Consider the following 23,933-nt stretch of genomic DNA (forward strand, 5'->3'; position numbering starts at 1 on the left):
ACCCGGGACCCTGCACCCCACTCCAGGGCGCACCACCGAAGAAACTCTGCCCAGATCCATGAGGGACACGCCTGGGGCTGTACACTGCAGTGTCATTTGTGGGAGGGGAGATGGGCGCACTTGGGTGTCCCTCCTTGGGAGACACGAAGAGGCCAAAGGTGGGAGTGGCATGGGGTGGGGTGGGGTGTAGGATGCTCCATGCAGCACTGACAGCAGTAAAAGCACCTCAGTGTTCACAGGGCAACCTGGCTGGATCTTAAAACTATGGCGCCCGGTAAAGAAGGGACCAACAGAGCAAGGCCTAGAATACAGTGCCTTTTGTGTAAATTAAAAATCGATAAATAAAAACAACACACACTTGGCAAGAATTCAGTGGAACCTAAAGTGACATATTGCACTTTTGATGTCTACTTAAGATAGAACGTCAGTGGGGTGCAAGGGAGGGAAGTGGCAGGGCTTGAAAGGCAGTGGTGAGGAGAACGAATAGGGAATGAGTAAAACAGGAGAGAGACCTTACATAGCCCCCACCCCAAGCGTAGATGGTGTTATAATGGCCCCCCATTTATAACGGCTGAACTGCTGCCCCCAGCTCCAGAGAAATAGTGCCCCCTCGGGAAGCACCGGCTATCGGGAAGGGAAGGGTAAGATATGGAGGGTCAGCGAGGCCCATTCTCCTGGAAGCTATGAGTGGGCATTACCCCAGAGCTATTTTTAAATCTTCCCTTTATAATACTATTAATATTAACAAAGTCCTTCTCTGGAGCCAATTCTATAATTTTTAAACTTGCAACTGTTACCTGGAAGGAAAAGGGAATAAAAGAAATACTGTTCTATTTTCATGAGAGGACTGATCTTAAGGAAGAAGCCTCCTGTGAAGACCACGCAGCGCCCTCTGAAACCGTGTCCTGGCTGTGCGAGGGGCCGCCCTCCCTGCCCACTTCTGGCGCTCCTCTGCTCAGAAAAGGCCACCAGGCCTGGCCTGTTCCCTCCTCACCACGTGTGCTCTCTGTTTTGTAGTGGGAGGTCTGAGGAGTCCCTGGAGGGGAGAGTACAAAGAACCAAGACATCCGCCGCCACTCCAAGCCCACCCACCGCCAAGCCAAGGCCACCCTCACCAGACCCTGTGTGCCCCGCCAGGGGAGCTCTCACCAGGGGCCCCGGGGCTGCAGCCAGCTAAGGACGCAGCAGGCGGGGCCCCTAAGCTCCAACCTCCTCCACCCCCAGACCCCCCAGAGCAGATCAAGTCTCCCAGCCTGCACTGGGGCAAGGAGGAGTCTGGGACGTGGGACCCACTGCCCCTGTCCTCCCTGGATCCAGCCCCCGCCAGGAACCCCAGCTCACCCGAGCGAAAGGCCACCTTTCCTGAGCAGGAGCTGCAGCAGCTGGAGATAGGTACGGGCGGCTGCGGCCTTCAGGGCCTTGGACACCAGCCTGGTCTCTGCCCCAAGGCCCCGGCTTCATCCTCGCCATGGCCAGCCCCCGCCCTGGGCTCAGCCGTCTGTGCAGTGAGCCCAGACCCCTCCCGGTCCTTCACAGCCGTCTTCTGCCTCTCTCTGCAGAGTTATTTCTGAACAGCCTGTCCCAGCCGTTCTCCCTGGAAGAGCAGGAGCAGATCCTCTCGTGCCTCAGCGTCGACAGCCTCTCCCTGTCAGACGACAGTGAGAAGGTGAGTGGGCCACAGACCAGGAGCCCGGGCACAAGGCTGGCGGCTTTGCGTCCACTCCGTGGAGGTGTTGTGTGCAGGTAGCGGGTTAAGGGCAGATGATAGGGTCGCCCCTTTCTTATGGGAGGAGTCCTCGTTGGGGCTGGGGGGTCCTGGTTTCTCAGAATGAAACAGTCCATCTCCAGCACACCTGGGAATGCAGGACTGGTTTGGCGACTAAGATAGTGAGGGGAAAGGCTGGCCTTTAGTCCCCATAGAGAATAATCATCACCCTCCTCCAGCCCCAGGGCCCCTAAAGAATTCAGCGCCCCCCCCCAAAAAAAAAAAAAAAACCAGAATTCAGCCCCGTGCTGAGTCCCAACAGTGACCAGTAGAGCCACGCTCCAGCCCAAGCCAGGAGCACTTCCTCGCCAAAGTAGACCAAGGCCAGAGAAGGTTCCCTGAGCCCAGGGACCTGAGTCTGTGCCCACTCTCATTTCAGAACCCGTCCAAGGCTTCTCAGAGCTCGCGGGACACGCTGAGTTCTGGCGTGCACTCGTGGAGCAGCCAGGCGGAGGCCCGCAGCTCCAGCTGGAACATGGTGCTGGCCCGGGGGCGGCCCACCGACACGCCAAGCTATTTCAACGGTACAGTCCCCTGCTCCGCCTGGGACTGGGGAGTCTGAGGGTAGGGCACAGTGGGGAAGGGAGAGGAGGAAGGTACCTACCACCCAGAATCTGAGGTGCCTGGCCACTGAGTCAGTTTAGAGTAAACTAAAATCAGAGCCTCTCCTTATGGGGCAGTGAAAGACCATGGCCCCTCATGGGCAGCTGATGGGAGTCCCAGAAGCCTCTAGCTGGGGGTAGAGAGCAGTCTCCTAGCTGGAGTCAAAAACCTGAACTTCTGAAGGGAAAGGGAAGAACAGGAGCTCATGAGTATTTTAATCAAGAACTCAGCAATAGGGACTTGCCCAATGGTCCAGTGGTTAAGACTACCTTCCATGCAGGGAGTGAAGGTTCAATCCCTGGTCAGGAAACAGATCCCACATGCCGTGGGGTGTGGCCAAAAAATAGAAGAAAAAAAAGAGAGCTTAGCCATAGGTTTCCTGAGATCCTCCTCTGAGATTTGAAGTCGGAAGATGAGAAAGACAACACATGTGGAACTTCTTTGTTTTCAAGTGTGGTTGCAGAGGTCATGCTTTGATTTTGATAGAACAAGAGTTTAACCAGCTCACAGTTCCCTGGCCTTTCCAGGGCCAGTGTGACTCATGGCATCAAGCCCCATGCCTGACCAGAGGCTGTCCCACCTCAGGGAACATTACCATCTAAGTTGCCCACAATCCAATTTAAGAATCTTTGTTTCCAGTTCCTTTCTGCTTTTTGTGTATAAGTTGGAATACTGCTTCCACACAGGAGCCAACCTTAGCCCTTTGCATTGTGCAGGCCAGAGTCCCAGTACTGACAGAACATGGCCATGAAGAGCTAGCAGGGGTATAACGTTACAGCCCTTCCATCCTAAAGCCATCTCTGCAGCTTCTTCAGCCACCCTGCTTCCCCCTCCCTAGGGCGCCTTAGGGAGCTTGCAGCCACTCTCCTGATGGCCACCTTGCCTGACTTCTAGGTGTGAAAGTCCAAATACAGTCTCTCAATGGCGAACACCTGCACATCCGGGAGTTCCACCGGGTCAAGGTGGGAGACATCGCAACGGGCATCAGCAGCCAGGTGAGGGGGCAGGTACCTGCTAAGGGGCAGACTCCCAGAATCTGGTGTGCCTAGCTCAGTCCTCCAGGAAGGAAGCTTTTGAATAAGTAGAAATGGCACCGGAGGGAATGGTTGGCCCTGGAATGTCCACCCGCCCCCCAGGGTCCCAGGGCAAGACTGGCAGTGGTGACTGAAGGGTCCTCAGGATCCTCACCCACTTGGGCTGGGTGAGATTCTCCAAGTCTTCCAGAATGAAAGGCAGATAATACTCCAAGGCTGCCCGCTGCGTTGGAGGAAAGTGTCTCCCAGCGCAGCAGGAAGCCATCAGTTCTGCTCTGCTGGGACCCTTCAGCACCCCGGCCGCTCTCAGGCCCCCTGGTTTGCTCTGCCCCCAGATCCCAGCTGCAGCCTTCAGCTTGGTAACCAAGGACGGGCAGCCCGTGCGCTACGACATGGAGGTGCCGGACTCAGGCATTGACCTGCAGTGCACCCTGGCCCCAGACGGCAGCTTCGCCTGGAGCTGGAGGGTCAAGCACGGCCAGCTGGAGAACAGGCCCTGAGCAGCCTTCCACCACTGGCTCCACTTGGCCAGAAGCGGCCTTCCTTCTCGGTGCTCAGTGCTGTCCCTGAGACACAGGCTCCGCCTGCTCCCGGATCTCTGCCAGCCCATGGCTCAGCGGTGGGACCAGGGGCTGGCAGCAGTAAGGCGGCGCCAGCAGAACACCTCCCAGGATTTCCCACCTGGGTCCTGCCTGAGCCCACAGGAGAGGAAGAGGAAGACAGGAGGCCTCTTCCCACGAGGAACCAAGAGGGTCTTCTCTGCCTTCGTCCCGACAAGCTGGCCTGACCCCGTCAGGATCAGTGACCACCTGCTGGCAGTCAGGGGAGAGCAGCTTCCGGCCCAGGTCAGGGAGAGGTGGGTGAGCCCTCCCTCAGTTTCCAGGCAGGTGTGAGCATGTAACGGCCCCCACCCAGGCCCAGTCCAGGACTAGGGTGGCAGGTGTGCCTCCCCTTGAGGTAATGGAGGGGGCCCCTCTGACCCCCTTGCCCGTCTTTGCCTGGCCATCAACCCCTCTTCTAGCACTAGGAGCTTCTCAGGCCAGGGAGGGAGGAATGTCTGATGTGGGGATCTCTCTGGGAGAGAAGGCCACTTCTCAGGGTGCTGCGACTCAGGCCCTGAGCTGAGGTCAGCTTCAGAAGAACCAGAGAAGGCGTTCCAGTGACACGGTTCTCAGTCCCCAAGCACGCGCCCCTTTGCCGCCAGCCACCAGTCTGCCCCAGAGCAGCAGGCCCCGAGCCCAGCTGCAGGCGCAGCACGGCCCCTGCCCAGCTGGCACTCAGCTCGCTCAGCTGTGGAAGTGGAGGGTGACATGAGACCTACCTGACAGGAACGCTCTGAGGACAGAGCACGATCGACTCCACAGAAAGCAACCGATGCAGGCGCTCCTGTTACCCAAGGCCCTGGCCTCCCACACCCTCACACGAGCCTCCCAGGACACTCACTGACCCTGCCGCCCCTGGTCTCCAGGGCACCGCCAGCTGCACTTTGCACTCTGATGACCTCAAAGCACTTTCATGGCTGCCCTCCTGGAGGGCAGGCCAGCGGTTCTGCATGGGCACAAGCAGGCCAGGAGATGAGGGGAAGGGACTGAGCTCTTGACCCTTCTGCATGCATGTGACCCCTCAAACCCCCTCCAGATTTCCTTAAGATGTGCCCCCCCCCCCAAGCCAGCCTCTTCCTTCAGGGGGCAGCTGATCAGGACTCATGTAGCATTAAGCAACTGTGAATTATTGCAGGGTGAGGGGATGTCCCCTGAGATTTCATCTAGGGAGAAGCTCATCCCCACATCTTGCCAGGTGGCCTTGGCCCAGCTGTCCACATTTAGCCATTACTCCTCCCCAGGGAGAGACTCCCAGCCCCCAGGATGTGAAGAACTGCAGCCTCGGCACTGCAGAGTTGAAATGGTAGAAAACTTTGTAAGCAATAAAGTTTGAGGTAATGACAAGTGTGTGTGTTTGGGCCGTGGTTGTCTCCACTCCCGCCTGCCTGTGCCCTGAACCTCACATCCTACCAGCTGCCTCCCTCTGACTTCTTGATGGTATCTTATCCAGTTTTGCCCCACCCTGGGCAAAGACTGTTTTCAGCCCTTTCCCACCACTCCTCTTAGTGACACTTCCAGTCCTACCTCTGGGCTATCCATTCAGACCAGTTAGACAAGACGCCCCACGTGCTGACAGCTGGGAAGTCCCTGGCTGAACAGTGTCAGGCTGAGGGGAGAAGGAGCAGGGCGCCAAGGGCTGGGCACTGCCCAAGCAGGGGTAGTGGAGGCGGACTGCATGCCCAGAACCAAGACTGTCCCACTCGCTCCTCTGTCCCTGAGGGGACTGGACTGGGAGTGGACCTGAACTGCCAGTCTTCCCAGCCACCTGGGTGTCTGCACGTGCTCAGAGATGACTTTGCCAAAGTAGATTCCCTGGCGTTGGGACAGAACCTGAGGATGGATGTCACTGGCATGCAGGGTGCCTCGGCTAATCTGGCTCTACAACAGGAGTCTATATCCAAGTTCGTGTGCATAGATACGTGTGCACACCCTGGGGCAGAGGTGGCAAGTTCAGCAGGTTCCTGGAGGATCCTGGGCATGCAGAATCCTGGCACGCAGAGGCCTTGTGCCAATGTGCCCAGGACAGACCCAAAGCTCAGCCCTGCAGACCTCAGGCTTCTGGCCGGCAGCAGGGAGGAGCTCTGACTGCGGGGCGAGGAGGAGCCCCCTTCTCGGGAAGACTCCCCCACCAACTGCCAAGCCCACCCACACGCCGTGGGGCTCACGTCAGGGACGTCACAGAGGCAGCGACATCACAGGCACCGGCGCCCTGCCCCACCCCACCCGATCCCCCGCATCTCTACCGCCCCCCACAGCCTGCCACCAAAGAGCGTACTGGAGGCGGAGGGGCAGCAGCCACCAGCCCGCTCCCCGCCTCCCGCACAGAGTCTCGGTCAGCATGGGGGTGACAGGTGGGAGCGGGCGGGCGCGCGGCGGGGCAGGGGCGGGGCCGGGCGGGAAAAGTGAAAGTGGGGGCGGGATCGGCCGGGGCGGGCAGGCGCCGGAGAGGAAGGTAGACCCCAGCCAGACCCCTCGCCGTCCCCGCGGATGAGGGGCGGTGCTTCCCTGGCCACCACGCCCAGCGTTGGCCCTGCGCGGCGCACGACTGTGTGTGTGTGTACAGATACACGTGCACGCCGAGGGGTAAAGGCGTTCTGGACACAGAAAGAGTAGAGGCCCTGTGCCCAGGAAGCGATATATGAATTACCCCAAACCAGAGGAAACACCCCCGCTCCAAATCAAATCAAGTGTTTCCGTGGTTGATGCTTGAGGCTTTTGCAGAGAAAGGCAGTGTTCTTCAACAGATATTTACTGAGCCCCTCCGTTGTGCTTTGCACTTCTTTCTGTACCCTTGAACCAAGATGTTTTCCCCTCAGGACCCTGAATCCCCCAGGTTTCTAACAAGGGGGCCCAGATCTCCCCCACCCCCGGACTGGAGACCTTCTTCTCAGGACTTTCTCTCCCAGGACGTGGGCCAGCCTTCAAAACGTGCCAAAAATCAACAACCAGAGAACAGCTTTCCCCTCAACAAACAAATTGATGCAGACATCTTAAATCACTCCTACAATGTTTATTGCATCCCCTTCTCTTTTTTCTTTTTTTTAATCTTAGACAACTGTATTTTATTGTATTTTTAATTGAAGTATTGTTGATTTACAATGTGTTAATTTCAGGTGTACAACACAATGATTCAGTGAGATTATATATATATATATATATATTCTTTGTCAGATCCTTTTCTCTTATAGGTTATTTCAAAATATTGAATATAGTTCCCTGTGCTCTACAGCTGGTGGGTCATCTATTTTAATATATAGTAGTGTGCATGTGATTCCTTCCCACCCACCCCCACTGCTTTCCCCCTGAAAGTGAAAGTGTTAGTTGCTCAGTCCTTTCCAGTTCTTTGCAACCCCGTGGACTGTAGCCTACCATGTTTCTCTGTCCATGGGATTCTCCGAGCCAGAATACTGGAATGGGCTGCCATTTCCTTCTCCAGGGCATCTTCCCAACCCAGGAATCAAACTCAGGTTTCTTGCATGGCAGGCAGGTTTTTTTTTACCACCTGAGCCATCAGGGAAGTAACCACAAGTTTGTTTTCTGTGTCTGTGAGTCTCTGTTTTGTAAGTAGGTTCATTTGTTTGTTTTTTAGTTTCCACATATAAGTCATATCATCTTTGTCCTTCTCTGTCTGGCTTCTTCAGTAGTGTAATAACCTCTAGGTCCATCCATGTTCCCTGGAGAAGGGAACAGCTACCCACTCCAGTATTCTGGCCTAGAGAATTCCGTGGACTGTATAGTCCATGGGGTCGTGAAGAGTCGGACACGACTGAGAGACTTTCACTCACTTCATCCATGTTACTGTGAACGGTATTATTTCATTCTTTTTTTTTTTTTTGACTAAATAATATTCCATTGTATGTATGTGTGTGTGTATACCACATCATCTGTATCCATTCATCTGTTGATGAACATTTAGGTTGCATCCATGTCTTGACTATTGTAAATGCTGTAATGAACATTGGGGTGCAGGTATCATTTCAAAATAGAGTTTTCTCCAGATGTTCTCCAGTGGAATTGTAAGATCTTGTGGTAACTCTATGTTCAGTTTTTTAAGGACTCTCCATACTGTTCTCAATGGTGACTGCACCAATTTACATTCCCACAAACAGCGTAGGAGGTGTTTTCTTTCTTCAAACTCTCTCTAGCATTTATTATTCGTCAGCACTTACTCTGTGCTAGGCCCTGAGTTTAATGAGTTAACTAAAACTTAAAATGTGGGTTAGACAGCCAGGTATGTCACAGAGATAATGACAATGGAGATTTGAGTTGAGCTGTCAGGCATGAGTAGGGTTTTTGTCAGGAGAGAGACTTTCTGAGTATCAGAAACAGCATGTGCAAGGGCATTGAGGCACAAAAGTTCCCACCATGCTCCAGGGCCTCTTGAGCTTGGGGCAAGGCAAGGAACTGGATCCCAGGAGATGAAAAAAGAAGGCAGAGGTCAGACTATGCAGGATCTTTGAGGCCACCCTAGAATCTGAATGTGAGCAGGTGTGATGCAGCAGGCTTATTCTGCAGTCATTGAGATGCCCAGGTTGGGGCCGGGGTCAGGGGGAATGTGGATCAGTTGTCCATATTGAATTATATCAGCTAGAGGCCTAGAGAAATTTCAGCCAGCACAGTGGGTAGCACCATGGGGTTTGGAGCCTATCTGACTTGTGTTCAGGTCGTGGTGCTATTCTTAAGAGCTGTGTGACTTGCACAAACTTCCTCATCTATGAGAGGAGAGTCGTGGCCACCTGTGCAGAGTGTGGCCCTGAGGGTTGAATGCATGCAAAGCACTCAGCACCAAGTGTTGAGGGGGTCAGGAGTCCTGGATTTGTGTTGACTTTGGTGTCAGAAGAGAGAGGCAGTGGGGATGGAGAAAGGATGTGCACAGGTCATTAATAGTGGTGGGAATGTCAGGAGCTGGGGAAGTGAGGAGGTTGCAAGTGACGCAGGTCTCTAACTGGGGTGATAGGATAATGATGAACCAGGGAGAGGAGTTTATCAAGAGATGAGAGATTGGAAAGGAAGGTGGGTCAAACATGCAGAACTGTGTTGGCCATCCTAGAGTCTGGACACAAGGTATGAACTTGAGGCCAAAAATGGGAGATAATCTGAAGGGTTTAGCGGGCTGAGAAGAATAAGGAAACAATTTTTTTTTAATAATTTTTTTTATTTATTTATTTTTGGCTGCACTGAGTCTTCATTGCTGTGTAAACTTTCTCGAGTGGCAAGCAGGGGCTACTCTCTAGCTATGGTGCACAGGCTTCCCATTGCGGTGGCTTGTCTTGTTGCAGAGCATGGTCTCTAGAGCATGGGCATCATTGTGGCACACGGGCTTAGTTGCTCCATGGCAGATGGGATCTTCCCAGACCAGGGATCGAACTTGTATCCCCTGCACTGACAGGTGGATTCTTAATCACTGGACCACCAGCGAAGTCCCAGGAAACCATTCTTTGCACAGACTTTTGCTGAGAATCCACCTTGTGCCTGACTCTGTGTAGAGGATCAGAGATTCACAGTAAGCAAACCACACACCCGACCCACCTCTAACTGAGGGTCAGCAAGAAGCTGTGCACTTAGATAGAGGTCTGCTGTGGGGGGGCCTGGGGGTAGTGGGGAAGGGAGCAACTGGAGGAAGACCCCTCAGCTTAGTGCCTTGAGGTAGAGTCTGGGAGGTCTTTAGGAAGAGGTGAGCCCCTAGCTCACCTAGTCATGACAATAGGAAACGGGAATTCCATTCAAACTACTCATCTCAGGCTTTGACAAGGAATCCATAGGGTTTTAAACAGTGAAGTTAAGGCCCCCTGAGGGAAAAATGTGTAATCAGTGACTGCAGTTTAAGTCTAGAACTCAGAAGAGATGGGAGTAAGAAATAGAAATTGGAGGGTCAAGTGGGAGCATGAAACAGAGATTGGAGGGTCTCCTGTGGTTATAGCCACAGGCTTGAGAGCTCCAAGGGGCAGAGACTGTGTATGTTCATCGCTGTGTCCTCTGCCCTTAGCACAGTCCCTGGACAATAGCTGGCCTCAACCTTTTTAAAATATATTTATTTGGCTTCACCAGGTCTTAGTTGCAGCACACAAGACCTTCAGTCTTCGTCGTGGCATGTGGAATCTTAAGTTGCAGGATGCCAGCTCTGAGTTGTGGCAATGTGGGATCTAGTTCCCTGACCAGGGATCAAACCCTCGGCCCCTAGCATTGGGATGGCAGAGTCTTAGCCACTGGACCACCAGGAAAGTACCTCTGGGGCTCAACATTTTTTTTTAACTTTATCCAAGAAATACATGCATATGATTAAATAGTACTGAAGAGCTTATTCAGTGATTGAAAAGTAAGAATCCCCAATACCACATCCCCAGCCTCATTCAGCTGCTCTTCTGGGTTGGATATGCTCTTTCATCCCTGACTCTTGCTTTACACCTTTATTTTGCGTTAGCACATCCTCAAATAACTTCCAAAAAAAAAAGGAATAAACTTTCTTACTTTTCCATGTCTGAAATGATAGTTTTGTGGGATATAAAGTTCTAGGTTAAAAACCATTTCCCTCAGAATGTTAAAGACAACCGTATTGCTAACTCCACCACCAGTATGATTCTCCTTCCCTTGTTGTTGACTTCTTTTTCACTTAGAAGCATTTAGGAATCCTTTTTTCCTGATGCAATGAACTTTTAGAGCAAAGATCTTTTGGCATCTATAGTGCTGGGTATTCAGCAAACATTTTTAAGCTAATGACATCCCTCAGCTCAGGGAAATACTGATTTTGCTTTTCTTCTCCATAGTCTCCATTCTTTCTGAATCTCCTTTCTATAACCCAGAACTGGATTTCCTTTTGATCCTTTTCTCTCACATTGTCTTGATATTTTAGTTCTACCTTCTAGGAATATTCTCTGTATTTTATTTTTTAATTCTGTTTGCTAAAAAGCTCTTTCTTTTCATGGTTCTTTTAAAAATAGTATCCTATTCTTGTTCTTTGGATGCAATATATATGTTGCTGAATATCTTAAACTCTGAATCTCTGAAGATGATTAGAATTTTTCAGTTTCCTTGCTTTTCTTCTGGTGTTCTGGAGTAGTCTTTTCTCTTGGTCGAGCTCTCCTATGTTAGCAGTTTTCTCAAATGCCTAGTGATGCTTGCTTGTCCATGTATAAGAGTGAAATCATAAAAAGCTGATTGGGAGCCTATGACTACAGGAGCCTATTGCTTTACAGATATTACCTTAATGTGACCACTCAGGAATAGACATATCTCTGGCAGGTTTGAGAAGACCCACACAACTGATATATCTACAGCCAAACTGGACGAGGGAAAAAAAAAAAAAAAAACAGACAAAAATTACCAGCATGAGGAATGAAAGAGGTAATACCACTACAGACTCTGCAGAAATGAAAAGAATAATTAGGGAATATTAGGAACAATTTATGCCAATAAATTTGACCACTTAGATGAAATAGATAAATTCCTTTTAAAAAATACAAACTCCAGAACCTCACTCAAGAAGAAATAGATATTCTGGGAGTGGATAGTGGTGATGGCTGCATGACAATATACTTGATGCCACTGAACTGCATACTTAAAAATGATTTTAAAAGGGCAATTTATGATATGTGTGTTTTATCACAATAAAAAAGAAAGAAATAGGTAGGCTAAAGACCCTGTATCTATTTTTTAAGTTGAACTTGTAACTAAAAATCTTCTCACAAGGAAACTCCAGGTCCAGGTCCACAGGCTTCATTTGTGAATTCTACCAAACGTAATGAAGAAATAATAAAAATTTTATACAAACTCACAAAATTGAAGAGGGGACATGTCTCAACTCATTCTATGGGACCAGCATTACTCCAGTGTCAAAACCTTACATCACAGACATTATAAGAAGAAAGACATTATAAGAAGAGAAAATTGCATACCAATACAATTCATGAACGTCTATATGAAAATTCACCTTAAAAGTTAGAAAATAAAATTTGACAATGTATAAAGAGGTAGTACATTGTGATCAAGTGAGATTTATCCCAGGAATACAAGATTTCACCATTAACAAATTATAATAGAATTATTAGCAGAATACTATGTAACATATGTAGCACATGCTTATATAACTTCCTTGGCTTCCCTGGTGGCTCAGGCAGTAAATAATCCGCCTACAACGCAGGAGACCTGGGTTCCGTCCCTGGGTTGGGAAGATCCCCTGAAGGCAGGCATGGCAACCCACTCCAGTATTCTTGCCCAGAGAATCTCATGGACAGAGGAGCCCAGTGGACTTCAGTCCATGGGATCACAAAGAGTCACACACGACTGAGCGACTAAGCACATACAGCCATACATACGTAACTTATATAATGTATTAACAGAATATAAAAGTAAAACATATGATAATAAATTCAGAAAAAGCATCAGATAAAACCCAATATCCCTTCCTATTTAAAAATGAAGTAGGAATAGAAGGAAACTTCTTCAACCTGATAAATAGCGTCTATGAGAAAAACTATAACATATTTCATAATGAAATACTGGATATTTTTCCCCTAAGCTCAGTAGGAAAGCAAGAATCAGTTCAGTTCAGTTCAGTCGCTCAGTCGTGTCTGACTTTTTGAGACCCCATGAATCGCAGCATGCCAGGCCTCCCTGTCCATCACCAACTCTCGGAGTTTACTCAAACTCATGCCCATCAAGTCGGTGATGCCATCCAGCCATCTCATCCTCTGTCGTCCCCTTCTCCACCTGCCCCCAATGCCTCCCAGCATCAGGGTCTCTTCCAATGAGTTAACTCTTTGGAAAATACCCTGATGCTGGGAGGGATTGGGGGCAAGAATATCTACTCTCAATTCTATTCCACATTGTTCCAGAGATTATTCTCAGTGCAATAAGAAGAGGAACTTGGAGACATCCAGGTTGAAAAGGAAGAAGTAAGACTATGTTGAGTCACAAATATTATTGTTTATGTAGAAAACCCTATGGAATCTTAAAAAAGCTACTAGAACCAATAAGATTTTAGGATGGTTGCAGGATACAAAGTCAACGCCTTTCTATGTAAAGCAATCCACAGTTGGAAGTTGAAATTATTTCATACACTGCCAAATGTCACTTGAATCCCTAATAGAACATTCCCAGGTTGAATATAGAGGCCCCAAGTTGAGTCAACCTCAGATTTGTGCTTCTAAACCCCAGTACTGCAGTGAGGTTCATACCATAATATTTTTTCCTTCTATCCAAATCCAGTTGCTTTTTGTGGAAGAGTTAAGGCTTTAGGTGTTGATTAAACTTCCCAGAGAAATTTTGTAAAACAAGCAAAAGAAACTAAGATCATGACATCCAGTCCCATCACTTTATGGCAAATAGATGGGGAAACAATGGAAACAGTGATAGATTTTATCTTCTTGGGCTCAAATCACTGCAGATGGTGATTTCAGCCATGAAATTAAGACTCTTGTTGCTTGGAAGAAAAGCTATGAGAAAGCTAGACAGAATATTAAAAAGCAGAGATATTACTTTGCCAACAAAGGTTCATCTAGTCAAAACTATGTTTTTTCCAGTAGTCATGTATGGATGTAAGAGTTGGACCATAAAGAAGGCTGAGTGCCAAAGAATTGATGCTTTTGAACCGTGGTGTTGGAGAAGACTCTTGAGAGTCCTTGGACAGCAAGGAGACCAAACCAGTCAATCCTAAAGAAATCAATCCTGAATATTCATTGGAAGGACTGATGCTGAAGCTGAAGCTCCAAAATTTTGGCCACCTAATGCGAAGAGGAGACTCATGGGAAAAGACACTGATGCTGGGAAAGATTGAAGGCAGGAGGAGAAGGGGATGACAGAGGACAAGATGGTTGGATGGCATCACCTACTTAATGGACATGAGTTTGAGCAAGCTCTGGGAGATGGTGAAGGACAGGAAAGCCTGGTGTGCTGTAGCCCACGGGGTCACAAAGAGTTGGACACAACTGAGCAACTGAACAATAACAACAAAGAAAAAGAAGGCTGTGGGGTCAGAAGCCTGGGGCATAGCAGCAGTTGGGGCAGGTAGAAATGGAGCAGAAGAGAGATGGGGAGGAAGTTGAGGGATGGTCAAAGAAAGCATGGTGGTCAAAGAAGTGAAAGTTCTGAAGAGACCACTGAGCCGGCCACAGGGAATCTGTCCCTGGTGCACTCTTAGCCCAGTCACCCAGCTGATCCAGGATCCCAGGCCCAGGCTGAACCTGTGGGTACAGGCTTGCTAAGTCACTTCAATCCTGTCCGACTCTTTGTGACCTTATGGACAGTAACCTACCAGGCTCCTCCATCCATGGGATTCTCCAGGCAAGAATACTGGAGTGGGTTGCCATTTCCTCCTCCAGGGGAACTTCCTAATCCAGGGATTGAACCCATGTCTCTCACATCTCCTACATTGGCAGGTGGGCTCTTTACCACTAGCATCTGCTGTGAAGTGCATGGAGCAACCCAAAGCTCAGGACCCAACATCAGCCATGCAAGGATCCTCCCCAGCCTCTCCACCTCTAGGAAGAGGCCACAGCACATTTTAATCCTTCTAATCTAATCCTGGGAGCAATTCTTCTCAGCCAGAGCCAAGGCTGTCACTTCCTGTCACACTGCAGGCTCATAGGGATCCTGGCTTGCTCACTGCCATAATGGCCCCACCATCAACCCCTATCCACCACCCTGGGGCTCAGAGAATGGGACAGTCTGGTGGCCCCTATCACCAAAGGATAAAAAAGAAGCTTCTGCAATAAAAGATACAAGCTTCTAGCAAAGGGGACTGGGAGGGGGTACATACCCCAAGGAGCCAATCTCCTCTGCAAATGATGTTTCATGTTCCAAAATAACCAGCTGGGCTTCCCACATGGCACTAGTTGTAAAGAATACGCCTGCCACTGCAGGAGGCCTAAGGGATACAGGTTCGATCTTTTAGTTGGTAAGATCCCCTGGAGGAGGGCATGGCAACCCACTCCAGTATTCTTGCCTGGAGAATCCCATGGATAGAGGAGCCTGGTAGGCTACAGTCCATGGGTCACAGAGTCAGACACAACTGAAGCAACTTAGCAAGCACGCGTCACCTCCAATCAAGCACCTGGGGTGAGAATTCTGGCCCGGCGCTGGAAATAGATGATCCCAGGATGTGAAATGGCATGAGAAGCCGGGGGAAGAGAGAACAGGATAGGAGTGGCTAGGATGTGAGTGAGTGGCAGATCTGAAGCCTCGCCAGACAGAGCAGAGGAAGGGGAACAGGGGTGGGAATGGAAAAGATGAAGAAATTTCACCTGGGGTGCGACGGAGAACCCCGCACAGTCACAGACTCTGGGGTAGGATGACATTCAGGGCAGGGCAGTGAAGAACTCCTTAAGTGAAGCCTGCATCTAAGTCCTGACTTCCTGAGTGATCAGCTGAGGGACCTTGAGCAAATGAACCTCTTCTCATGTTTTGTGTTCAGTCAAAGAACTAAAGGCTATAAAGTGCTCAACACAATCCCTGGGCTAGTTTCTAGCACTCAATGAATGGAAGTGACCACTATTCGTATTTGCCCTAATGGAGGACAGTGATGGATCACGAAAGGCGGAAGGGAGCAGACGTGGAGGATAGGGTGCTGGTGATGCTGGCAAGGGGCAGGATGGGCAAGGGGATGGCACATGGGCTTAGGTAAGGGACAGGGAAGCAGGGGGGAGTGGCTGCAGCAGTGCCACCAGCCTGAGCTCCAGACTCGCTCAGGGACTGTCCGCACTTGCAGGTCCCCTGCCCTCACATCCTTCTCCCTGCCAGGTGCCAAAGGATTACCCTGCTGTGGCAAAGATTCGGTGGACATTATGGATTCACAGTGAGAACCAGTCCCCCATCACCGTAGGACTTCTCCCCAACTCCCGAGATCACCCACCCTCACCCAGGATCTCCCTCTATCTTGCTTACTTCAAAAGTCTCCCCAAGGCCAGTATCCAGGCCAAAAGGCAGCAGGGGTGAGGATGGAGGCCATCCCCCACTCTGCTTCCTCCCCCAATCCCTCACGTTGGAGGAGGACTGACGGGTGGATGGATGGAGCCTGACCCCTTAGCGTTACCTTTCTCTGAGATCAGAACTACCCAAGGGGAGGGTGGGCAGGTGCCTAAAGTAGGAGAAAGGTTACAATGACTGAGGGCAGCGGTCGAGATGGCAGCCAACTAGCAATAAGAACCAAGGGTACCCTCCACACACACCCTTGCATTTCAGATTTGCTGAGCTGAAAGCAGGCAGGTTCTGGAGAGGGTGTCCCTCTGGGCTTCTCCCTCTGTGAGGAGCCGCTTGCAAGACACTGGCCCACTGGAATGCTAGATTAAGATGCAGATTCCTGGGCCTCACTTCCTACTGAAATAAAAGATACAAGCTTCTAGGAAGGGGACTGTTGGAGCGGGGGACCTCCCCCAAGGAGACAGTCTCCTCCGCAGAGATTGTAGGGGGAGGGGGGCAACTCGGAAAGCTCTCTAGGCACTTTCTGAACTCACTGAAGTTTGAGAATATGAGTCTGCCATGGGATTCTCAGCGGGAGTGGGCACCACCAGGGGAGTGAGCTGGGGGCATCTTGCCAGTCCTTGCACAAGGCAGGAGGCTTTAAGGACACTAGAGACCCTCCCCTGAAGCTATCCCACCCACCACATGGAGCCCTGTCTCCCACTCTGTGTCTCCTTCTGTCTTAGGGGTGCCATAAACCGAAACCAGTTCCAGCCAATACAAGAGGAAGATGACATGGAGGTAACGGCGGACCGTATCACCTCATAGGGGGAGGTGGGAGGCCGGGGCAGGGGTCTTTGAGGCCCATCTTGTCTAAAGCCTGATAAGCCCCCACCCTGGACAATTATGGGACCGACCCTAGCACCAGACCAGGGTTGGCACAAACAGGCACACCCATCCTCACCAGCTGCCCCCACTGCCTCCCTGCCCCAAGCGGGTCACTTGGAGGAGGCAAGCGTCAGGCAGGAAGTGAGCAGGACAGTGCGGGGGTGGGGCCGGGCAGAGAATGGGGGATGGGGAGAACCGCAGCGGTTGTGGGGTGGGGGAGCCAGGCTCAGCCTCAGCTTCCTGTTGAAACCTTTCAGCTGGAGGACGAATTGCTAGGGCCAGAGGTTCCCGAAGAAGAGGTCCCTCGAGTGGAGCCAGAACAGAAGCCCAAGCCCTTCCCACAGGCAGAGCCCAAGGCCAAACAGGAAGACCCCAAGCCCCAGGAGTACAGGGAAGAGTCCCCCCACCCCTACGGAGACGGGCTAGCAAAGCCAGGCATCAGACAGCTGAGCATGAGGTCCAACTCCAGCTACGTGAGTTCCGTGGACGAGGACTACCACTCCATCCACGTGCAGACCTCCAGGCACCTCTTCTGGGTAGACAGGCTCATCCAGGTGTCAGAACACAGCCTGCAACCAGTGATCAGCACGCAGCCCATCCAGAAGAGCACAGAAGAGCCCACCAGAGGCCCAGCCCAACAGACGGTCCCCAAGGACCCTGGGAGCTCCAAGAAGCAGAGCCAGGACCCCAGCGCCCAGCAAGGCCCTCGAGACAAAGCCTCCCAGAAGACTCCAAGCCCCGAGCCGTCCTTCGGCGTGCCCTCCATGGGCCTGGAAGAGCTGATCAATTTTGCATCAACCCTGGCCATGGCCTCCTCCAGCAGGAAGGACTTGCCCAGCTTGCGGCACATGATCAAGACCACACCCCAGAAGACCATGCCACCTCCCACAGAGCCTGCCGTGGATCACACTGCCCAGCCCACCATGGATGAGCCAGAGCAGGAAAATCTCACAACGGATGAGAAGCCACCAGAGGAACCAAGAGAAGCCAGGGAACCTCAGGATGCCCCAAAGCAAGAAGATAAGGACGTCCCTCACCCTTACCTTGACCTCGGCAAGCCAGGGCTCAAGAGGGCCACCATTGAAGGGGAGCTGAAGTTTCTCCAGTCCCCTCAGCCAGAAGGAGCTGCAAAAGAGTAAGTGAGGCTGCCCCACGGCTCCCCCCGGGATGTGCAGATGGGCCCACTCCTCACACAGCCAAGTGGGGGATGGGGACAAAGGAATGAGGGGCTGGCTGAGTGATGTCTCCAGCTCAGTGACCTCATAAAGGCTGCTGGAAACAAAGTTCCGGTGGGCTGAGGTGCAGTGCCAAAGCCAGGGCTGACAGAGGCCTGGGCACCATGGAGGGTAAGCGCTCCAGGGTGGGGGCAGGGACTTGGGTTTGAAGCCGGAACTAGAATGCCATTCTAGCATTAGGAGTTTTCTCGCCACGAGTGTAGATGGCCTTACCCTCACTGGAAGCACTCAGGCTAGTGTCTTTCCTACTGAGAACCCCTAGGTCTCAGCCCTGGGCCCTGGATAGGACCAACGAGGCAGGACTGAGGACTCTGGGTTCTCCAGCACCCCGCGCTTCCTGGTGATGAATGAACGTGACAGGGGCCGTTGCCCATCCACATCACACAGCAGGAAGAGGCCGTCTGAGCCCCTGCACCCTCCTCAGAAAGGCCTCTGGGCTCACCCCTCCTTTGTCCTTCCCACCAGGGCCCACGTGACACTCTCTCTTTTGCGTTGCAGCTCGGTGCCGGGAACCATGAAAGGGAATCCATTATTCCTGAAAATTCATTTTAAGCTGTCGTCCCCCTCCTCCCCAGAGAAATGACTAGACAAAACCAGTAAAGCCTCCAGTGCTGGCTCCCTGGCTCAGACTTTTTTTGCAAACGCTCCTGGACCAGTGAGCTCCTCTGACTTCAGCATCCTGGTCTCCAATGCTTAGAGAAGCCACCCACACTTTTAGCCACCCCAGCACCCCCAGCCCACCGCGGGCTCCATCAGCCCTGTGTGGTCCCTGCTTACTCCCCCCGCACTGCGCCAGGCCTCTAGGACAGCATCAAAGAGTCGTGACTTGCCTTGGGGAGGCCTCACTTGTGCCCTGTCTGAGGCTTCTTAGATGTAAAAAGGGACATTCTGGGATCATCTGAGGTGAGAGCCTCCTGGAGGTGGGACTGGGCAGGCAAAAAGGCTTCTGGAAGGAGTTCTTCCCACTTCTCTCATGGTGAAGACCTGGCATGGCGAAGGGATGGTGTTCAGGGCTTGAAGGAGGGGAAGAATGAAGCCGAGGGACTGGTCCTCCAGGGGCCACTACCTCCACTCAGAGGAACCTCCAGTGTAGGGGAGAGTCCATGGGTCACGATGCACTTCTGCAGGCAGTCCACACACACACACACACACACACACACACACACACACACCCCAGCTGCTGACCAGCACGTGACACAGACATGCATGTGACACAGCCACACGCAGGTCAAAAAAGCATGTTCCACACGTGCCACGCACACAGGCACACACATACACAGTGCCTGTGACCCAGATGCATGCACCCGGATGCATGAGCCTCTCCATGGTGGGGGAGGAGGGACAATGTGGGGAAGCTTCTGGAAGAGGAGATGGCAACAAGAGGGAAGAGAACTTGGAGTGTGGGGATGGACGTGGGTAGGAAGAGGGAAGTCAGGGAGAAAGAGAAGGGGAGACAGCACCGAGACTTGGGGCCTAATGAGACTTGAGACCTCCTCCGGACCAAGGCTCCCCTTCAAGTGAAAACCCTACCTTGCAGATCCTTAGAACCCTGCCCTGCTTTGAGAAGGGGCTGAGGAGGGAGGTGCCCAGGGTCAGGGAGAATAGGATTAGGAAGGGGTGGGTTTCCCAGGTGGCACTGGCGGTAAAGAACCCACCTGCCAGTGCCAGAGACATGGGTTCAGTCTCTGGGTCAGGAAAATCCCCTGAAGGAGGGCATGGCAACCCACTCCAGTATTCTTGCCTGGAGAGTCTCCGTGGACAGAGGAGCCTGGCAGGCTACAGTCCATGGGGTCGCAAAGAGTCAGACATGACTGAAGTGACTAACGAAACATGCATGAGCACTCAGGAATAGGCCAGGGCCAGAGAAGGGGGCAGGTGGCTGGAAGGAGGGATGAAGAAGAGACGCAGAGGTGAGTGTCTGGGGAGGGGCTAGGCCAGCACTGGCATCTGGCTATTGGGACACATCTTCCCAGAAGAAGGGCTCCTTCCCCGACAGGGGACCTCGGGTAAGGTGAGCCACAGTCCCATCTTGGCTGGACCCCACCTTCCCATGCCTTGACCTGGGGCCTCTGGGGCCTGCTTCTCCCCTGCGCCTCAGCCTTCCTGTTAGCTTCTGGCATGGAGTCACAAAATTTAGATGCCTTAAGGGAGCAGAAACTCAAAAGACTAAAAGTGCAGTTTCCCCAGCAGAGAGGAGCGGGCCTGTGGTGAGGGTGGAGCGCACCCCTGCTGACAGTTGTTCAGATCCACACCAAACCCAGCCTGGGGGACTGCAGGCCTGGGGGACAGGCCCAGCCTCCAAGCGTGCAACTCTGCCTTTCAGGCAGCAGAGGGCGGAAGACCAAGCGATCACCGTCGGCAAAGAGAACATCCAGGTGACCAGGGCGGAGGTCACTCCTCCAAGCTAGTGCTTCCAGAATCCCCCAGAGAGAGGGCTGTGGGAGCAGGCTGGCAGGGGGCCGATCCTGGGAGGTGAAGCTGTGCATCCACAGGTCTGGTCCCAGGTGCCCTGGAGTCCAAACACTCAAATGGGCTGGACCCCTCAGCCCTGTCTTCTCCTCACCTCCAAGGCCTGCACAGAAGCCTCAAAGACTGCTCACACAAGACCCAGGAGAGGAGCAGACTGGCAGAACCCAGAAGGGAAGGTTGCAGCAACGTGCCACCCTCCTGACCCAGAAGGAGCCAGCTGCTGCCTTGGCCACAGGGGCTAAGCAGGCTTCCCAGAGGACCAGACAGCTCAAGGGCCTTGAGGCCATCCACACAGTACAGTCAGACCCTCAGACCAGGTCTCAGAGGTGAGGGCAGGGACCAGGGCCAGGGCTGGGGTGCTGGGTCTGGGAAAAAGCCTGCCTGACTCTGGCATCACTCAGCAGTAGGTACAAAGACATTTCCACTCTCTTCCCCCTGCCAGAAGCAGCTTTGTAGACAAGAACCTGCTTCCCCTGACAGCACGGCAGCTGGCAGGTGAGGGCCTCAGGACTGGGAGAAGGGAGGAAGACTAGGGGGTGCTCAGAGTAGAAGAGGTTGGGGACACAGCAGAAGCCAGTGACTATATTGTAACCTCTGCATGCCAGTCTAATTTGCTCATTTCTGCAGTCCCAGGGATCATGGCTCTGTGCATGTGTGTGCATGTACGTGTATATAAGTGAAGAAGGGAGGGAGGGGTTGTTAAATAGCAAGGTATGTGGATGGTGGATGGATAGATGGTAGATGGATGAACAGGATGAAAGGAAGAAGGGAAACTGGAAGAAACAATGGGAAAAAAGAATCTGAAGTCCCTGCCCCGCTGGGGTTCAGGGCTGTGGAAGTAGAGGTGGAAGGAACCACTTCTACATTTGGGGGCCCCAGTGTCCCTGCAAAGATCATGCTCTGATATTGCCGGGGTCCCTCAAAGCAGAATCATTCTATTCATCAATAGTTGTCAGTGCCTACTGCAGGCCAGGTTGCCAGCAGGGCTCCTGAAGCTATAGATTGGAGCTATAGAGCCAGACCACCCAAATCAAAAGCCCAGCATGGCCCCTATGGGTGGTGTGGCCTTGGATGTAGAGTTTTTAATGTTTTTTCATATGAGCATGTCCAAATATGAGTTTTGGACATGAGAACAGAACAGACACTTAACAGGTGCCAACACACAGCAACCACTCTTCTTAAAAGCCTTAAGTTTTAATGCCCAGGGTGAACCCAGGTCTTCAGTCTCATCTGAGCTAGAGTGGGTGAATCTCAGGGTTCCTGTGCATGGGTTCACCTTGCCCGCCTGCCCCCTCCCACCCCCAGCATTCCAGGATGTCTTCAAACTGTTCAGCTCCAGCCCAACAGGCTCCGTGGACATGCGCAGTATGAAAACTGCCCTGTGCAATATGGGTGTCCAGCTGAGCCCTCAGGAGATGTGTGAGGCTCTGCGGCAGGCGGACTTGGATGGTGGGTGACTCTGACCCTACCCTCATGACCGCTCCACCTCTAGCCTTGAAGAATGCCTCCACTGCCCACAAAATCCCCGGTCTGATCCTTTTCTTAAGTTCCTTCTTCCCAGAAGCCTGCCCTGATCACCACACCTAGCCCCTCATCCCTAAACATTTCTGTCGTGATAATCCTCATCCTGACTTGGGGCTCCCACACAGCAAGGGCTATTTCTCCCTGACTTGACCTCAGAAAATGCTTGGCCAGAGGCAGGACTGGACATTCTGATGCCTAGAACTGCTAGCAAGCCTTCTATAGGGGGGCAGGCACTTACAGCACACACCCCCCCTCTCTCTCTTCCCAGGTGATGGAACCGTAAGCTTCAAAGACTTCCTGGGTGTCCTCACTGACAGCCACCGCCTGGCTCAGTGCTTGGGTGAGGGGCAAGGCTGGCGGGGCAGGAGTGGGAGGGCCTGGCCTGGGGAAGGCTCCTCCTTACCTTCCCCCATGTTCTCTGCCCCTAGGCAAGGTGAGGAACAGCTGGGCCTGTGACCCTCAGGGCTTGCAAACCCTCTTCTTGGAGATGCTGTTCAAGCTGATGAGTCTGGGCTATGTGCCCTTCAAGTCGGCACGGGAGGTGATGAGGTGGGCACAAGTGGACCCAGCTTCAAGGCCCAAGATAGGGGGAGCAGACTGCCCCGTTCAGGAGTCCCCAGATGTCCCTGCCCCCGAGAGGAGAGCCTGAATTCTGGGTCCGTTCCCCGGGTGCCAAATTGCCCCCAATCAGACAAGTTGTCCCCGATCAGATTCCTGTTCCACTTTGGTTTCCCCACGGGTGAGATGGAGAGGACTGGGGAGACGCTGTCTGATACGGCTACCCAGTTTTCTCCTTCAAGCTACTACTCCAAGAAGCAGCGGTCTCTGCGGCTGAACGCAAGCCGGAAAGGTCGGTCCCGCAGCCACGGCCGCAGCGGGCGCTCTCACGCTGGCCTCGCGTTCTTCTGCCAGGCCGCGCGCCTCATCGGCCTCTCCAACGCCGAGCTGGCGCGTTCGCTGCACGGACTGCACAAAGCGGGTGCGCCCGGGGCTGGGCGGGGACCCGCGGAACTGGGGACCCTCTCACAACCGGCTTTCAGGAAGGACCCCCTCCTCTTCCTCCTACCCGCTTCCTCGCCCCAGGAGCGTGCAGTCCCTACTCCCAGATACCTAGCCTGAACGGGCGGTCGCAGCCGGAATCCCTCACGCAGAGGCGAACTCCGCGCCCCGACGTCCGACGTCCCAAGTCGTTCCAGCCCAGTCGCCCCAAGCGCAGGCCCAAGAGCGGACGACTCAGCCAAGGTGAAAGTGGACGTAGGCAGAGCCAGCGGGCGGAGCCGGGTTATGTAGACAAGGGTGTGGGTGGGCGGGAACGAGAGGATAGGGGCGGGGCAGACAGAGCCGGGACCCGACAGATAAATGGGACAGACCGGCGGGGAAAGGAGGGACGGGCAGAGTGGAAGCAGAACTACAAGAAATTGGGACCTGATTCGGGGAGATGCAATAAGAGATCACTCTTATTGCCATCTTCTGTTTGACCACTTCCAATTTACCTTGATTCACGGACCTAACATTGCAGGTTCCTATGCAATATTGTTCTTTATAGCACGACTAAGGATCGATTAAGGATAGGGCGGGGCATAAGAAAAATAGGCGGGGGGCCCAGGTAGGAGGCAGGACTGGTGGAAATGGGGTGGAGCCCGCAGAAACAGGGACTCAGGTGGAGCTAACCCTGCGTCTCTAATCCGAGCCACAAGCTTGACCCTCCGAACGCCCCCTCCGCGCTTCCGCAGGGTTCGCGGACCAGTTACTAGGGTGTATGTGCCCTTCGAAACTGGCTCCGTGCCCCCAAACTCTGATACAGAAGCAGCCCTTCTCCCCCTCTCCGGCCTATTTGCAGAGACCTGCTACGAAGAAATTGTACAAGTAAAGTGTTTGCTGAGCGAAACAGGCTGCTCTTAGTGGGGGCGGGCACGGAGCG

General features: G+C 52.7%; 2 protein-coding genes and 2 long non-coding RNA genes across 8 annotated transcripts in view; 3 read left to right on the plus strand and 1 right to left on the minus strand.

The window, feature by feature from the left end:
* MAP3K14 (mitogen-activated protein kinase kinase kinase 14) overlaps nt 1-5,348 on the plus strand; it is a 42,920-nt gene extending 37,572 nt beyond the window's left edge. Inside the window, exons 12-16 of the mRNA XM_020873493.2 lie at nt 1,018-1,392; nt 1,560-1,666; nt 2,145-2,289; nt 3,263-3,363; nt 3,738-5,348. Coding sequence (XP_020729152.2) covers nt 1,018-1,392; nt 1,560-1,666; nt 2,145-2,289; nt 3,263-3,363; nt 3,738-3,902 — 893 coding nt within the window. The 3' untranslated portion in view covers nt 3,903-5,348. The remainder of the gene's footprint in view (nt 1-1,017; nt 1,393-1,559; nt 1,667-2,144; nt 2,290-3,262; nt 3,364-3,737) is intronic.
* LOC110124796 (uncharacterized) lies at nt 369-18,578 on the minus strand. Of its 4 annotated transcripts, none has more exons than XR_002309886.2 (4): nt 18,233-18,578; nt 17,828-17,909; nt 1,342-1,645; nt 369-1,036 (listed from the first exon to the last, which is right to left on the minus strand). It is a non-coding gene; the product is annotated as an uncharacterized lncRNA (long non-coding RNA). The 4 variants fall into 4 exon arrangements; XR_011492361.1 differs by lacking the exons at nt 369-1,036; nt 1,342-1,645 and adding exons at nt 9,139-9,482; nt 11,205-11,283 and having other exon boundaries at nt 18,233-18,576; XR_011492359.1 differs by having other exon boundaries at nt 369-1,645.
* Nucleotides 6,001-23,900, plus strand: SPATA32 (spermatogenesis associated 32). Of its 2 annotated transcripts, XM_070479627.1 has the most exons (13): nt 6,200-6,355; nt 11,244-11,345; nt 15,738-15,792; nt 16,643-16,697; nt 17,042-17,919; nt 20,590-20,814; nt 20,931-20,983; nt 21,794-21,937; nt 22,281-22,352; nt 22,441-22,561; nt 22,813-22,991; nt 23,096-23,254; nt 23,746-23,900. In XM_070479627.1, exons 1-13 carry the CDS (start codon nt 6,343-6,345, stop codon nt 23,880-23,882), a joined length of 2,193 nt encoding a protein of 730 aa, XP_070335728.1. In that variant the 5' UTR covers nt 6,200-6,342; the 3' UTR covers nt 23,883-23,900. The 2 variants fall into 2 exon arrangements, with proteins under 2 accessions (XP_070335729.1, XP_070335728.1); XM_070479628.1 differs by lacking the exon at nt 11,244-11,345 and having other exon boundaries at nt 6,001-6,355; nt 23,096-23,900.
* LOC139039140 (uncharacterized) lies at nt 17,930-18,635 on the plus strand. The gene is made up of 2 exons (XR_011492362.1): nt 17,930-18,130; nt 18,518-18,635. It is a non-coding gene; the product is annotated as an uncharacterized lncRNA (long non-coding RNA).
* Nucleotides 23,901-23,933: the final 33 nt, after the last annotated feature.

Source organism: Odocoileus virginianus, chromosome 17 (assembly GCF_023699985.2).
Source record: "Odocoileus virginianus isolate 20LAN1187 ecotype Illinois chromosome 17, Ovbor_1.2, whole genome shotgun sequence".
Lineage (NCBI taxonomy): Eukaryota > Metazoa > Chordata > Mammalia > Artiodactyla > Cervidae > Odocoileus > Odocoileus virginianus.